Below are 15,808 nucleotides of genomic sequence, written 5' to 3'. Positions count from 1 at the left end.
ATTAACTTACTATAATTTTCTGAAGATTCATTATCCAAAATCTTAATTCATTATAACAGCTCTTATGAAAACCTATAGAACTAGTGTTTTCTCTTATTTTCTTATTTGCACAGAATGAGAGATTCATTGTTCTTTTTAATTTGTTTCATGTGGTGCTTTTGAGTACATTTCATAGAGGGCTGTTATTGAATTTCTGTGACTGTCATTATATATCCATACAACCTTTAGGAACTAATATTCTGGTTTCCCAGTTCTGTAATCTACTTCAAATTTAAGGATTGACATAATTAGTTTCTTCAAAGTTATAACCAGAATGTTAGAGACAGCACTGCAGATACCCAAGACCAAGGATTAGGATTGGAAAAAGAATGGTTTTAAAATAATTATCATGGCACATGCTTTTATTCTTTATTAAATTAAATTTACAACTCAAAATCTGGTTGCTACTTGTGCAGTTACTCTTTTGTCTGGTTTTCTTATCTGATTCCCTTTTAAAAACCCTATATGTGATTATTTCAGCTACCTGCAACTGCACAGACAATATTTGTCATTTGAATAGTTGAGAAGTTAGAGAATATATTAAAGCACTGAAGCATTATACACGTATCCAAATGCTCTTTTATGAAATGTCTAAGAACTTTTGCAGTAAAATAAATAGTGATAAGAAAACAAGTACATCAAAACAGTGTTTGAGGAGCATGCCTTCTGAAATCTGTAATAGTGATCATTTCTAATGACTTCCTACATATCAATAGCTAAAAGATGAGTAACTGGTTAAAATGAGTAATTTTTCTGGCTTCTGAGGTAATAACTCTAAGAAAAAATTTGGTTTTATGTCATGAAATTTGCACAATTGCTTTATGCCTTTAACAAATGTAATTTTTGATTATACTAAAATATGTTCATTGACTGAACATGTATATAAAGACTTCAAAGCTACTAACACACTTGAATGTTTTGTTTGTTTTAACCATCTTTGCACCACATGAAAACCTTTAAATTACCTCTTTACCTTGTTGTTAGTTTTGTATGTGAAGGCCTTCTTTTGCAAAAGTAGTAGCTGACAATTATAGGAGGGGCCGTGTAGAAGGGTGGAGTGGGAAGCAGCATCTGTCGAGTGACTCCTAAGTGCTGTGCTGTGTGTTAGGGGTCATCATTTAATCTTCCCCAAAGCCTGTGCTATTTCTGTTTTACAGAAAATAAGAATGATGCAGAGAGTGTAACACCCAGCTAGCAGATCTAAAATTCAAATCCACATATCCTTGGGACAAAACCCTATGCCTTTTCTTCTTTTCTAAATTTGCCAATACATTGTTTTAGGTGCTACTGGAGATACTGGGGGAAACAGACATTTCTCCTGCCCTCTGGGAGCACATTAAAATGGTGGGGGAAATATGTCTTCACATGGAAAATTAATACCACAACAAGATCATATTCTAATATTTGAGATACGCTGATTGATAATAGACTGGCAGCAATAGACAGTCTTGAAGATGCGAAGGAGGGAGCTCTTCTTATTGAATTTACAGGGACAATTTCCAAAATATTATTTGAGTGTTGAAGCCAACCTTGTTAAATAATACGATTATACCAGCGAACAACACTAATGAGTAGAATTTGGGGGTATATTATTTGTACAGGAAAAAAAGTGCTGGGTGGGGAAAAGATGCCTTTTATTGTTGTTTTCCCTTTGCTAAAAAATTCCTAATGAACTCAGACAAAAGGTTCATTTTAACATTATAGTCTCTTTATTTACTTAACAAACATTCGTGGGAGATAAAAAGACAGAGTGTCATCCCTGCTCTCTGGTAGGCCAGGAGTCTTTTGAGAGATGTCCTTGTGTTCACAAAGAGCAGAAGGGAGGAGGACTCTGGCAGACCAAAGCCAATGACTCATGTGCCTCTCTGACTATGTAAGACATATCACGACTTATCCAGGGTCATCCTTCTCTGAAGGTTGTCAGCAAAAATGGACTTAGGCTCATTTTTTGGATTTTCGCTTTTTTTTTTTTTATTATGATCAAATTATCTTAACAGATTCTGAAAGAAAAGATTAGGAACCTGTGAATGAAAAGTGAGGGTTTTTTTTCTCTTGCATTCCTGTGCCAACTCATGTGTACTTCCTGAAAATGGGTGTTGGAGTGTGGTTTCTTCTTGCTATCATAAAAATTATTTTTCATGAAGCAATAAAGTTGTAGAAAGGGTTGAAAAATCCAAATACTATGTTACAATTTTTTTCTGGAGAAAACTTTCCTTGACTTGTGCTATATGATAAACAATTCTGTAGGTATTTCCTCACTGACCTAATTACTTCCCACCCCTAAATTACCCATGTGTGTGATATAATTAAATTCCAAATGTTTGGAGACATTTTCATATTTTCTGCATTTTCCCTGAGTGGTAAGGTAGATGCCTTGTAAGATGTGAGACAGTCTTTTAAAAGAAATGCCGGAATCACACATTGATTTTAAATGACCCTGTCACTCGTGAAAACAAATCAGATTGTTGCTCTTAATGAGCTTTTCAATTTACTATTCAGTAGATCAGATAAGTGGATTTAAGAGGTAATGATCCTGTTTAGTACTCAAGCTTGACTGTCAGATCCTAGTAGTGGAGAGAAATCCCCAAGGACAAAAGCGTTGACACAGTTCTAGATAGGATAATGGGAATCAAAGCTAATGGATGATAAAAGGAATGGTGCAAGTTACAAGGATAATTGTGGATTAAAGCACTGCCATGTGTCAATGTTGACTGTTTGTTCTTGTATATTATTGGGTCAAATCTGATGCTTTGAGAAACTGTTTTGACAGCAGAGCACAACAGACCTGCCTGCCTGGTTTCTTCCTCTCTTAAATGCCAAAGACACAATTGGAAAACTTGTTCTTGTAGAAACATCCATCTCAAAAGATATGTGTTTAAAGTGTTAAAAATCACATTTTAGTTGTTATATTTTTATTATTCAGCATGGTGTTGTTAAAATAAAATTTACATTAATTTTGAGCTTTATGAGGTATTGAAAATGCAAAATTTGATTTTATGGAAGTACGATGTAGTCATTATGTGATGTAAAACAAGAAAATTAACCAAAAGAGAACAGAGAAAGACAGATGTAAATACAATGAATATAAAATAGATGAGTTAAGATAATGCAATGGTCATATCCTTTCTAAAAACCAATATATCAAAACACTGAATTTATGATAATGTTATTTATCTATAAAGATGATCCTGTATACCATCAGGAGAATTTATGCTTTGAGTTGTAGTAGAGCTAGTTTAAACATATCCCTGTGGGGCCAGCAGTGTGGCATAGGTGGTGAAGCTGCAGTCTGTGATGCCAGTATCCCATATGGGTTAAGTCTTGGCTGCTCCACTTCTAATCTAGCTCCCTGCTAATGCACCTGGGAAAGCCATGGAAGATGGCCCAAGTGTTTAGACCCCTGTACCCACATGAGGAACTGGAGAAAGCTACAGTCTCCTGGTTTCTGCCTGGCGCAGCCCTGACCATTGCAGCTGTCTGTGGAGTGAGTGAATCAGTGGATAGAAGATCTTTCTTTTTCTGTCTCTGTCTCTCTCTGTCTCTCTGTCTCTGTCTCTGTCTCTCTTCCTCTGTGTGCGTGTGTAAATCTTCCAAATACATAAAAAATAATTTTAAAAAATACTTTGCATGCTTTTACCTTTGTTAAATGAAAAATTCCTTTATAGTTCCTGTCAGAGATAAGGGCCCCTGGAACAGAGCAAAATGTGCCTTGGACAGATGACAGTAGGGTATCAAGTCCCCACTATAATTTGATTTTATCAATTAGGCTTATTTGAAATTTTTCATTTGACAAGGGTTTTACTAAAATAAAGTTGAAAGACAATTGTTATAATCAAATACTAGATATTCATAGGTTAAAATAACAGTACAAGGTATTCTAAATAATACTTTTTCTGTTGTCTGTCTGTGGAATCTAATGTTAACTTAATCATAAGAACCTTCATTTTTCATCATTTGTGTGATATTCTTTTGTAATATAGTACTAGTGGATCCAGATCACGACTTCCATCATTGTACATTAAACACATGTGGTATTCATTTAACAAACATTGTCGTAGGTGCTGAGACACAAAAGAATAAGGCACAGTGTCACCCTTCAAAAAGCTCTCAGTGTGCTGGGGGAGGTGCACACCCAAAAGATTACTGTAGTCAGAGGAATAGACCAGATAAGGGAGAGTGTAATTCTCCCTGCTTGGGAAGGCAAAGAAGGTTTCGGAGGAGGTGACTTTTTTTTTTTTCATTTATTAAACTTTTATTTAATGAATATAAATTTCCAAAGTACAGCTTATGGGTTACAATGGCTTCCCCCCTCCCATAACTTCCCTCCCGCCCGCAACCCTCCCCTTTCCCGATCCCTCTCGTGACTTTTGAATGGGAAATTTTGGGAAGAGGAGGAAGACTGACTCAGGCAAAATGAACAGCACACACACATACACATCTGAAATTGCAAATTCACCGTGACTTGAGGTTGAGGGAAATGGTGGAAGATGAGGTAACCTGGGGATACGTTGTGAATAGCTTTGTGTGTTATAAATCATATTAATATCAGATTTTCCAAGGGACCCATTTCAGATACTCCTATCTGTAAGACAGGTTTTGGATTCATAATGAGCTAAGGGAAACTTCTGTATATCATTGTTCATGTGAGTCTTTTACGTGCTTTAAATTTTCTGATCACTGAAGATTGGTGGTAACTAATATTTCTAAGTTCTTCTTCCCTACCTCCCTCTTCCTCCAAACATCTTAGGACCCACAGTGATAACTGCAATCTTATAAGAGGTGAAGGCCTGCTCTCCTAGGCAAAGTCTTAGATGTATAGTCATTGAAGTAGGACAGGAATTTGAATCTCAATCTTCCTTCTCCCTTAGCCCCCTGCTTCTCTTACTCTGTTAGCCCCTTTTTTTTCGCTTCTTTCATTCTTTACACTCAGCTCCTTTTCTTTCTCTCTCTCTCTGAGCCTGAGGAGGAGTTTTCCAGACAATAATACTTGGGTTGAAACCTGGAACACAAACTTCCGATTTGAATGGTGTTTAAATTCTAAATACGAGATGTCTGCAATAAAAAGCTCTCCTGCTCTGTAATACCCTATAACTCTGCATGATTTGTAGTGCCTTATGATTTTATCTTACCTTCATGACCTATTGCAGTATATCGAGCTGATGTTTAGATACGAAAAACAAAGGGCAAAAGAGGTGGAAGCTAAGTTGCCATGAATGGGAAATACACAGATCAGCAGAAAGTGAGAGAACACAATCACAGGGGATCAAATCACAGAAGAGAAATCCCATACAGCTGGTGTCTGGCAGGGATAAACTGGAATCACACCAGAGCATCAGGGAGTATGGAGGTGTTAACCCACCTCTCAGCTTTGCCAGGCTATTAGGGATATTCCATTGGCTGCCGGTGGCATTTTCCCACTTGATGTCAGATGTGTACTTATAAGCTCAGTGTGGCTTAAGACTGAAATGTTTGCACCCCAAACTCTGCAACCAACACTTCCTTAACTGGAAGCTTAGTGGATTCCCAGGCCCTGATGTTTTCTCAGAGAATCCCTGAGCTTGGGATTTCAGTTGCAGCATGAAAAGTAAGACCTACCTCTCTATATACTGGGGGGGAGTTTAATTAGGGGATATTTGAGGAGAATTTTCATACATTTATGAACTTTCTTTGGTTTTGGAAATCCTATTTGTGTAACTGCCTTGCAAAATCTTGAGTGAGTGGATATTTTGCTGCAATCTGGACTACAAGAAAATGTGTTAAAGGTTAGAGCTTTTTGTTGAGGCACTCTTCTTTGCACTCTACTTTGCATACCTACTCCCATCTTCTAGAAAGGGGTGGTTTACCATTTGAGGAGGAAAATTATATAGTATGGTGGGAGGAAAATGGGTGTGTCGATGTTTTTGTGTGTGAGTGTATATAAATTTCAAAGCAGGGGAGGTACTTTCTAGAGAAAAAATAAATTTTAAAATTAAAAATCTTCACTTACTCTCCCTACCTACTTCCTACTTCAGTGTGGCTGGAACAGTGCATGAAGTCTTTCATTTGTCTAATTTGGTATAGTGTTTATGAAATATATGTTAATGATAGAGCTTTTAACAATGAAATGTTTTCCTGCAGGTATATGCCCGTATGTCAGAAGTCTTAGGAATCACAGATGACAACCATGTTCTGGAAACTTTCATGACGAAAATGTGAGTTATGTTTTGGTTTTTAATTTTACTTTTGTTTCTGTTTTAAATATAATAGATCTTCACTGTGTTTTTGTGTCTTTATAGGCTTTAATTTTTAGTAAAAGATTTTTAAATTGCTTGGAATGATAGCATGATTCTTAATTGAAACTTACTGTCACATATTTAAAACTCAGCCTCCAAAGGACATGGTAGTTTGTCAAGGTGTTCATTTAGCCACAATGTGCAAACATCAGAATATGGTTTAAAACAATTTGTAGACCTTGACTCTTAGAATCAATTTGGCACCTTTTATAAATAAAAAAAAAAATTTAATTTCAAAGGCCAACTGAAGTTTATTGCAAGTTGGAATCACTGAGAGAAGTCTGACTACCCTTAGGGTATTCATTGGTTTTAATACAAACCTGTAGCCATCAGAGGAAACTGTCCTGGAAACTGTTCTAATTTATCCTTGTAACATTAGCACACTTAATTGGGTTTTAGCCATAGATAAAACTTTGTACATAACACTTAGCCTAAACTTGTATGCCTCCAGTGGTATTCGACTTGATCTATGTGACAGATAGACAGTATTGTTATGCTTACAGAGAACAAAACTAGATAAATAGTCATGATCAGAAAAGTGAGTTTGGGAGCCATAATTTAATGATTCATTTTTTGGCAGTAAACTGTGATCCTCTATTTGACTTTCTTTTTAATTCCTCCTTGTAATCCCTAACATGTTTGGATAAAAACATAATATTTCTTATGCAAAACACTTTGGCAACTTTTTAATTTACACAAAACTAAATTTATAGAATTATACACCATGAGGAGAGCAATCTAGACTTAGATAATTTTGAATATGCCATAAAAATTGAATAGAACATATCCCACTGGTATTTGAACCTGCCTTTCATTTTGTGAGATATTTGTGATATAGACCATCAACTTACATAGACGACTGTATGCCTCTATGGTTCTCCCTACACAAGCAAATATATTCTTTATAATTTAAAACTTTTTTTTCATATTTAGTGTTACAAACCTTAAATACTGGGGAAGATGTGAGCCTGTAATTTCAAGAACTCTTCAGTTCCTAAATGACCTTTCTGTTGGATATCCTTTTCACTGTATATCTGATATTATATATAAACAACCTAGTAAGTGCGTTTTATTGGATAGAATTTTCCTTGGGTATAATGTTGTAAGTTTTTTAAAAAAATAAAAGCCTTTTCATTTAGCCTTACTTATAAATGCCTATTTTTGAAATTTTATATGGTTCATGGAAAATTGAATTAAAATATGTTTATTTTAGTGCAAAAAATTGTAATCTGTATATAATTTTTCATAATACATATTTCCATGAACTTTAAAAATGTTTTATTACTTTATTTATTTGAAAGACAGAGAGTCAGATAAACAAGTAGAGATCTCCCATTCACGGTTCACTCCCAAGTGCTGCAGAACAGCTGGAGCTGGGCTGGGCCAAAGCCACAAGCTGCAAACTCAATCTGGGTCTCCCATGTGGATGGCAAGGACCCAAATACTTGAGCTGTCACCTGCTCCCTCCCTTCCTGCATTGGCAGGAAGCTGGAATTGGAAGTAGAGCCAGAGGTCAAATCCAGGTACTCTGATACAGGATGTAAGTGTCCCAGGTAACATCTTAACCATCGTGGGAAATCCCTACCCCTCCAAGAAACTTGGAAGACCCCTAGTATTAACTGCATATATGAAGTATTTATTTGGTGACAACTGTATTTATATGGAAATATGTAAATCCCAACTAGAGAAAGTTATGTTTATACTCACCCATATTAAATTGATACATAAGAAAGCATGCAACCGCATGTATTTTATTCCATTGTTTTTCATAATTATCAGAAATTCTTGTCATAAAGAAAGCATATAACTAATTTTAAGGAGGTCAAAGTGTTCTAAAAATATTGCTTTATAAAAACTGAATTCTTAAGATTAAGTATATCTCTAGTATTTGTTAGTTGAGAAGAGCATTATTTTCATTAGTTGAGGGGAACTAAGGAGTAATAGGAAAGAAATGATAAGCTTTTGGACTACTTCATTGATTATTGACCCCAACAGATCAACCTCATAGCTACTATAAAATAAGATTTCCCATTACATGTTAAATGTGTAGATCTCCTTATCTAATAGCAGATTTTTAAAAAACCAGGAATCATCCTTCCATATTGTATTATATCTGATACTGTTGTCATATTTCTACCAATGAGAGAGAACCATGTAGATTTTCTTTTAAATGTTAGCAATCAAATGTACAGGTGTTGTGAAAAATAAGTGTTGATTTAGTTAACCTCTAAGATTTGCTTATATTTTAATATGAAGACAAATTTTGAAAATGAGTGACATTGGATGGAAACCATTGATGTAGGTTCATTCCAGGGATATGGTTGTATTAGTTAAGTTTAAAATTGTGTTCCATAGTAAACCATAAAAGATTTCCAAAGTATTAGACACCCACTTTTGTGCTGGAATTTAATATGCAACTTTTTATTGGAAAATAATCGTCCTTGTCTGGCAAAATCCACCATGCAATATTTCTGTTAGTAGGTATAATGCAATAAAGACAGGGAGGGCTATTTATCACTACAAATTTTGAGGATTTCAGGATTCTTTTTATTATTTTAATATATTTCTTTGATATTAAATCAGAAAAATGATAAATTACACCTGTCCAAGCTGTTTTTCCTTTTTACTGGAAAGTGAAGTACAACCCAATTCTAGTGGTCATTTTGGCTTTTTAAGATATGTATTTTTTCTTATAAAAAAACTAAACCTGTATTTTTTCTAATAATAATACTGAAATACTCTTTATTTCAAACATATGAAGTGGTTTATAAGTACTTCGTAGTATCGCTAACTCCGGCCTTTTCACAATGAATTACTTTGAGAGCACATTATCTGAAAAGAAGCCTGGGTTATTTTATAGCACGTATCTATTGTTTAGATTTACCCTATATTTAGGATGGAATTGATATTTAATATAAAATTAATTTAATTTGTATTCTTTTTGGTGTAATTTGCATAATGCTTAATTTATTTGTATCTGCTATTTGAGATTTTTTCTATCACATTATACTTCCTATATATTCTTTAATCCAAATATTATAACCTTTTATTTTACAAGCTGTTTATTGCTTTTGAATACTTCTTGAAGTTAATAAAAAATCCTATTTTCAAGAAACTTATTAGATAAAAGTTTAACAGCTGTAACATTAAACCAAAGAATACAAATGATTTCAACATGAATACATTGATTTATATTTTTTAACAATTATTTCAGGTTTGCATATTTAGAAATATATATTAGCTCAATTTGATTTCATTGCTCAGTTATTTGAATTATAAATCATTATGTCCCTTCTAGCTGATCAGTCATGAAATATCTTTGAATTCATTTGCATAATGGAATATGTGAGTGGTGTATCGTTTCAGTGCAGTCACTGGTTACCTAATGTATGTCTTGTTGTTTCCAATTGATTTCTTTATTACAGTGTGTTGCTTAATCTTGATTTTAAAGCAGTACATTATTTCTGTGTTAAAAATAGATGATATTTTTCAGCAGTAGAAACAGCTATACAAGATAAAAATGATGACCTATTGGTCCCTATTAATGGAAATCTATTCATATAATAATATTCAAAATATTTTTACTTGAAATATTAATAAGTAAATTAAAATCGTGTTGTCTTACTATGAAGTTTTTAAATGTACCGTATTACTTTATAGTGCGTGTCTTCAGGTACTTTTTATTTTGCCTTTTCTATTTTATTTACTTCAAGTGTACCTTAGTGTTGTGGTGCTCAAAGCCAGTCTCTGAAATTGGGTGGATTTTTATTTTGTTTTGTTTTTTTTTTTTAAGTGTAACCAATTGTTTAGAAGTTGATATCACCGAGACCTTCCTTTAGAAAGTACCAAAAAGCTCTCAGTTGCCTTAAAGCAGTGGTCTCAAACTTCAGTGAGAGTGAGAATGGGAGTCTTGGTGAAGCACAAATTGTTAAGCACCACTTCCCAAAATTTCTGTTCCAGGAGGTGTTAGACAAAAGCTTTGGGTTTCCATTTTTTAACAAGCCTTGGGTGATGTTGGTGGCTCTGGGATCATATACTGAGAACTTCTACCTGACCAGAAAAATCAGGTATTTCTCCTGCAGGCACTTCTTTGTAGGATTTTGCCTTCACTAGGTAAAGGCGGACTTAACATTTTTAAGGAAGCAGAGGTCCAGTTCTCTAAACAACAGTATGTGGGGTAGGGGAGGCTACCATTACATCAGTTCAGATTGGAGCTGCCATAGCCTATTGCTTTTTACTCTAAAGTTGTTGTTGGCCAGATTTTAAGCTTGCTAAAAGTAAGACTACTGTAATTTTAAAATCCAGTGACCTTTTTGAGGGCAAATATGTTTTCCCATCAGATACATATGTGGGACATAGATGATAAATTTAGCAAATACATTTTTAACTTTTTTTTTCATTTATTTTTTTTTTTATTTAGTAACTTTTTAACATGCTCTTTAAATTTCTAAGACTAAGTTTCAAAAATTCCTGCTGCTAAGTAGTTTTTTCTAACATACATACAGCTGACATGGCTATTTCCAGGGCCAGCCCCGTACTGTCAGGTACAATACCAGGGGACCCTTCCCTGTCTTTTAAATGTTTTCTGGTCAGAAATTCCAGTTTCTATCTAAATGAGAAAGGCGTGAGAGTGTTCAAGTGATTGGAACAAGGAGGTTTCTGGGAAAACTAGAAAGAGTAAGGTTGATACAGAGCAATCAAATAAACTTAAATATTTTAAATGCTGAGAAATAGGGAGGAAGGTACTGCAGTTTACCCAAAATTCTGTTTATTAATCATTATTCCAAGTTTATTATAACTGTCCTGTAGTATATGTTGAAATCTGGTATTGTGATGCATCAAGCTTTGTTTTTGTTGTATAAGATTGCTTGGACTATCCAGGTCTCTGGTGTTTCCATATGAATTTCAACATCATTTTTTCTATGTCTGAGAAGAATGTCTTTGGTGTTTGGATTGGTATCACATGAGTCTGTAAATTGCTTTCGGTAGTGTGGCCATTTTGATGATATTGATTCTTCCAATCCATGAACATGGAAGATTTTTCCATTTTTCTGTGTCTTCCTCTATTTCTTTCTTTGATATTTTAACATTCTGATCATAGAGATCATTGACATCTTGGTTAAATTTATTCCAAGGTATTTGATTTTATTTTTTGTTAGCTATTGTGAATGGAATTGATCTTAGAAGCTCTTTCTCAATTGTGGCATTGTCTGTATATCCAAAGACTGTTGATTTTTCTGTGTTGATTTTATATCATACTACCTTTCCAAACTCTTCTATCAGTTTCAGTAGTCTCTTAGTGGAGTCTTTGGGATCCCGTATGTATAGGATCATGTCATCTGCAAATAGGGATAGTTTTACTTCCTCCTTCCCGTACCCCTGTAATTTCTTTTTCTTTTCTCATGGCTCTGGTTAGAACTTCCAGGACTATATTGAAAAGTAGTGGTGAGAGTGGGCATTCTTGTCTGATTCTGGATCTCAGTGAGAATGCTTCCAACTTTTCCCCATACGATAGGACACTGGCCATGGGTTTGTAATAAATTGCCTTGATTGTGTTGAGAAATGTTCCATCTATTCCTAATTTGCTTACAGTTTTCATCACAAAAGGGTGTTATATTTTGTCAAATGCTTTCTCTGCATCTGTTGAGATAATCATATGGTTTTTGTTCTTCAGTTTGTTAATGTGATGTATCACATTGATTGATTTTCGAATGTTGAACCATCCCTGCATATCAGGAATAAGGCCCTCTTGGTTCAAATGGATGATCCTTCTGATGTGTTGTTGGATTTGATTGGCTAGTATGTTGTTGAGGATTTTTGCATCTATGTTCATCAGAGATTGGTCTGTAGTTCTCTTTCTTTGTTTTATCTTTTTCAGGTCTAGGAATTAAGGTGATGCTGGCTTCATAGAAAGAATTTGGGTGGATTCCCTTCCTTTTGATTGTTTTGAATAGCTTGAGAAGAATTGGCATTAGTTCTTTTTTTATTATTTATTTGAAAGTCAGAGTTACACAGAGAGGAGAGGCAAAGAGAGAGAGAGAGAGAGAGAGAGAGAGAGTGAGTCTTCCGTCTGCTGGTCCACACCCTAGATGGCCCCAACAGCCGGAGCTGCACCAATCCAAAGCCAGGAGCCCAGAACTTCTTCCAGGTCTTCCATGTGGGTGTAGGGGCCCAAGGACTTGGGCCATCTTCTACTGCTTTCCCAGGCCATAGCAGAGAGCTGGATTGGAAGAGGAGCAGCCGGGACTACAACCAGCGCCCATATGGGATGCCGGCGCTTCAAGCCAGGGGGTTAACCCACTGCACCACAGTGCCAGCCCCAGCATTAGTTCTTTAAATGTTTGGTAGAATTCAGCAGTGAGCCATCTGGTCCTGGGCTTTTCTTTGTTGGGAGGGTCTTTATTACTGATTAGAGTTTTGTCATGGTCTGTTTAGGTTTGGATATCTTCATGACTCAATTTAGTTAGGTCATATGTGCTCAGGAATCTATCCATTTCTTCTAGGTTTCCCATTTTGTAGGCAGACAGCTCTTTATAGTAATTTCTGATGATTCTTTTTATTTCTGTGGTGTCTATTGTTACATTTTCTTTTTCATCTCTTATTAATTTGGGTCTTCTCCTTTTTTGGTATGATTTCGAGTTTTTTTAATTTGCTGAAACTTGCTTTATGGCCAAGCTTGTGGTCAATCCTAGAGAAAGTTCCATGCACTGGTGAGAAAAATGTGTATTCTTTGGCTGTAGGGTAGAAAGCTCTGTAGATATCTGTTGTGTCCATTTGGTCTATAGTGTTGACTCTCTGTTGTTTCCTAGCTGATTTTCTGTTTGATTGATCTGTCCATTGCTAAAAGTGGAGTATTGAAGTCCCCCATTACTATTGTATCTGGGTCTATGTCTCCCTTTAAATGGCCAGGTGCCCTGTAATTAGGTGCATATACATTTATAGTAGTCATATCTTCCTGTTGAATTGATCCCTCAATCATTATATAGTGCCCTTCTTTATCTCTTTTAATAGTTTTTGTATTAAAGTCTATTATGTCTTATTAGGATGGCTCTACCAGCTCTTTTTTGGTTTCTGTTAGCATGGATTATCTTTTTCCATCCTTTCACTTTGAGTCTGCATGTATCTTTGTTGGTGAGATGTGTTTCTTGTTGGCAGCAAATAGATAGATTTTCTTTTTTAATCCATTCAACCAGTCTGTGTTTTTAATTGGAGAGTTGACACCATTTACATTCAAGGTGGCTATTGTTAAATAATGACTTTGCCCTGCCAAATTTCCTTTAATAGTGCTATTTTTAACTTTGGGCTACCTTTGTATTTTTATCATGTTATTTTTGCCTTCCCCTTCTTTCGTAGTGATGACCATGTTTCTGTGTTTCTGTGTGTAGCACATCCTTGAGCATCTTTTGTAGGGCTGGGCTGCTTGTTAAAGAAGATCTTTATTTCACCTTCATTCATAAATGAGAGCTTTGAAGGGTACAGTTTTCTGAGTTGACAGTTTTTTTTTCCTAAGGTCTTGGAATATATCTCGCCCTTCTCTCCTTGCCTGTAGGGTTTCTGATGAAAAGTAAGTTGTGAGTCTAATTGGAGATTCTCTGAATGTGATCTGGTGTTTCTCTCATGCACATTTTAGAATCTTTTCTTTATGTTTTACTGTGGAGAGTTTGATTACAATGTGTCATGGTGAAGATCTTTTCTGGTCATGTCTAGGGGGAGTTCTATGTGCTTTTTGTACTTGAATGTTCCTTTCTCTCTCCTAATTGGGGAAGTTTTCTGTTATTATTTCATTAAGAAGGCCTTCTAATCCTTTCTGTCTTTCCACGCCTTCAAGGAACTCCTAGCACCCATATATTGGGTCGTTTGATTGTATCTTGTAGATCTCTAACAGTATTTCTTAGTTTTCTAACTTCTTTTTTTTTTTGGTCTGATTGTAAAATTTCTTGAAATTTGTCTTCTAGTTCTGATATTCCTTCTTCTGTCTCACTTACTCTGTTGCTGAGACTTTCCACTTCATTTTTATTTGATCTATAGAGTTATTCATTTTTAGTATTTTATTCTTATTTCTCTTTAATATCTCAATTTTGTGGGAAAATTTTCATTTAGTACATGAATTTGCTTTTGGTTGCTTCTAAGTAGTCTGAGGATTAATTTTGTGAATTCCATTTCTGGCATATATTAAATCTCTTGATCTTCACATTCTACTATTGAAGTGTTGTAGGGTTCCTTTGCGGGGCTCATAGTGTCTTCCTTATTCTTATTTAAGTTTCCTTTGTTTTTCGGCATTTGTATGGCTTAGTGGGATGTGTATATTTTCAGTGAGTAGCAGGAGGCATGTGGTGGGTGTGGCCTGGTTGTTCTGTTCAGTATTTCATGGTTGAGCAAGTATCCAAAGTAAGGCTCCTGTGTAGCTCTCCTCTGAATGTCCGTAGAGGAGGGTGTTTACCTCTGTTGGTGTGACCAGCCCTTTTCCTCACAGCTGCAGCATGCCCTGGTGTTAGTCCCTGGTGTTTTCAGCACTAGTTGGACTGCTTAATGAACTGTACCCTCATCCTGTGGTGATTTTCCTGTGAGCATGGCCCTCTGTTGGGAGCTGCTATAGGTCTGTGGGTGACAGGCGTGTATGTGGAGCCCCTGCCTGCTGGGCTCGCTTCTCTATGGTGGTGGGCAGGCACAAGCTTTCAATAGGCTGACTTCCCCTTGCCATACAGCTTGCATGTTGGGGGAAGGCGCTCTTCTGAGTTATTGTGTTCCTCATTGGGTGGAGGGTGATGCGACCCCTGCTATTGCTGGGTGCGTACACAGGAGGCAGGGAGGTGAGCAAAGAGTATATTACCTATCAAAGCCACTTGGTAACCATGATGATTTTATTTTTAAACTCTGTACTTTTCCTGGCTTTATTTGTCTTTCTCTGCTTGCTTTTTTGTGTTAAATACAATAGCTAGAATTCCTTATTTAGAGTTAACCTCCACCTGCGGCGCCAGCACCCCGGGTTCTAGTCCCAGTTGGGGCACCAGATTCTGTCCTGGTTGCTCCTCTTCCAGTCCAGCTCTCTGCTGTGGCCCAGGAATGCAGTGGAGGATGGTCCTTGGGCCGTGCACCCGCATGGGACACCAGGAGGAGGTGCCTGGCTCCTGGCTTCGGATCACACAGTGCGCCAGCCACTTGGAGGGTGAGCCAATGGAAAAAGGAAGACCTTTCTCTCTGTCTTTCTCTCTCTCTCACTGTCTAACTCTGCCTGTCCAAAAACAAAAAATGAAATAGTGAATTTTTAATTAATTCCATTCTCATCATAATGAGTTACTTTATCTTATTGGCCTCTTTCAATTCAGCGAATACTTATTTAGCATTTACTAAGTGTGAGGCAAAAGGACAAATAAAACACAGACCCTACCCTCATAGATTTTAAATTCTAATACAATTGAATAGTATTAATTCCACTAATTCCATACTTTCTTTCCTAAATTTGTCCTAACAGCCTAAAGTCAGTTGTTCCATTAATG

At 36.0% G+C, this 15,808-nt stretch overlaps 1 protein-coding gene across 5 annotated transcripts in view; it reads left to right on the top strand.

The window, feature by feature from the left end:
• RANBP17 (RAN binding protein 17) overlaps positions 1–15,808 on the top strand; it is a 364,714-nt gene that overhangs the window by 242,283 nt on the left and 106,623 nt on the right. For all 5 annotated transcript variants that reach the window (XM_062188701.1, XM_062188698.1, XM_062188700.1 and 2 more), the window contains 2 exons: positions 6,157–6,230; positions 7,245–7,325. In XM_062188701.1, the coding sequence (XP_062044685.1) occupies positions 6,157–6,230; positions 7,245–7,325 (155 nt within the window). The remainder of the gene's footprint in view (positions 1–6,156; positions 6,231–7,244; positions 7,326–15,808) is intronic.

The sequence above is a fragment of the Lepus europaeus genome, chromosome 4, assembly GCF_033115175.1.
Source record: "Lepus europaeus isolate LE1 chromosome 4, mLepTim1.pri, whole genome shotgun sequence".
Classification (NCBI taxonomy): Eukaryota; Metazoa; Chordata; class Mammalia; order Lagomorpha; family Leporidae; genus Lepus; species Lepus europaeus.
The sequence above is the reverse complement of the archived record's forward strand: the minus strand, read 5'-3'. Positions and strand labels throughout refer to the sequence as shown.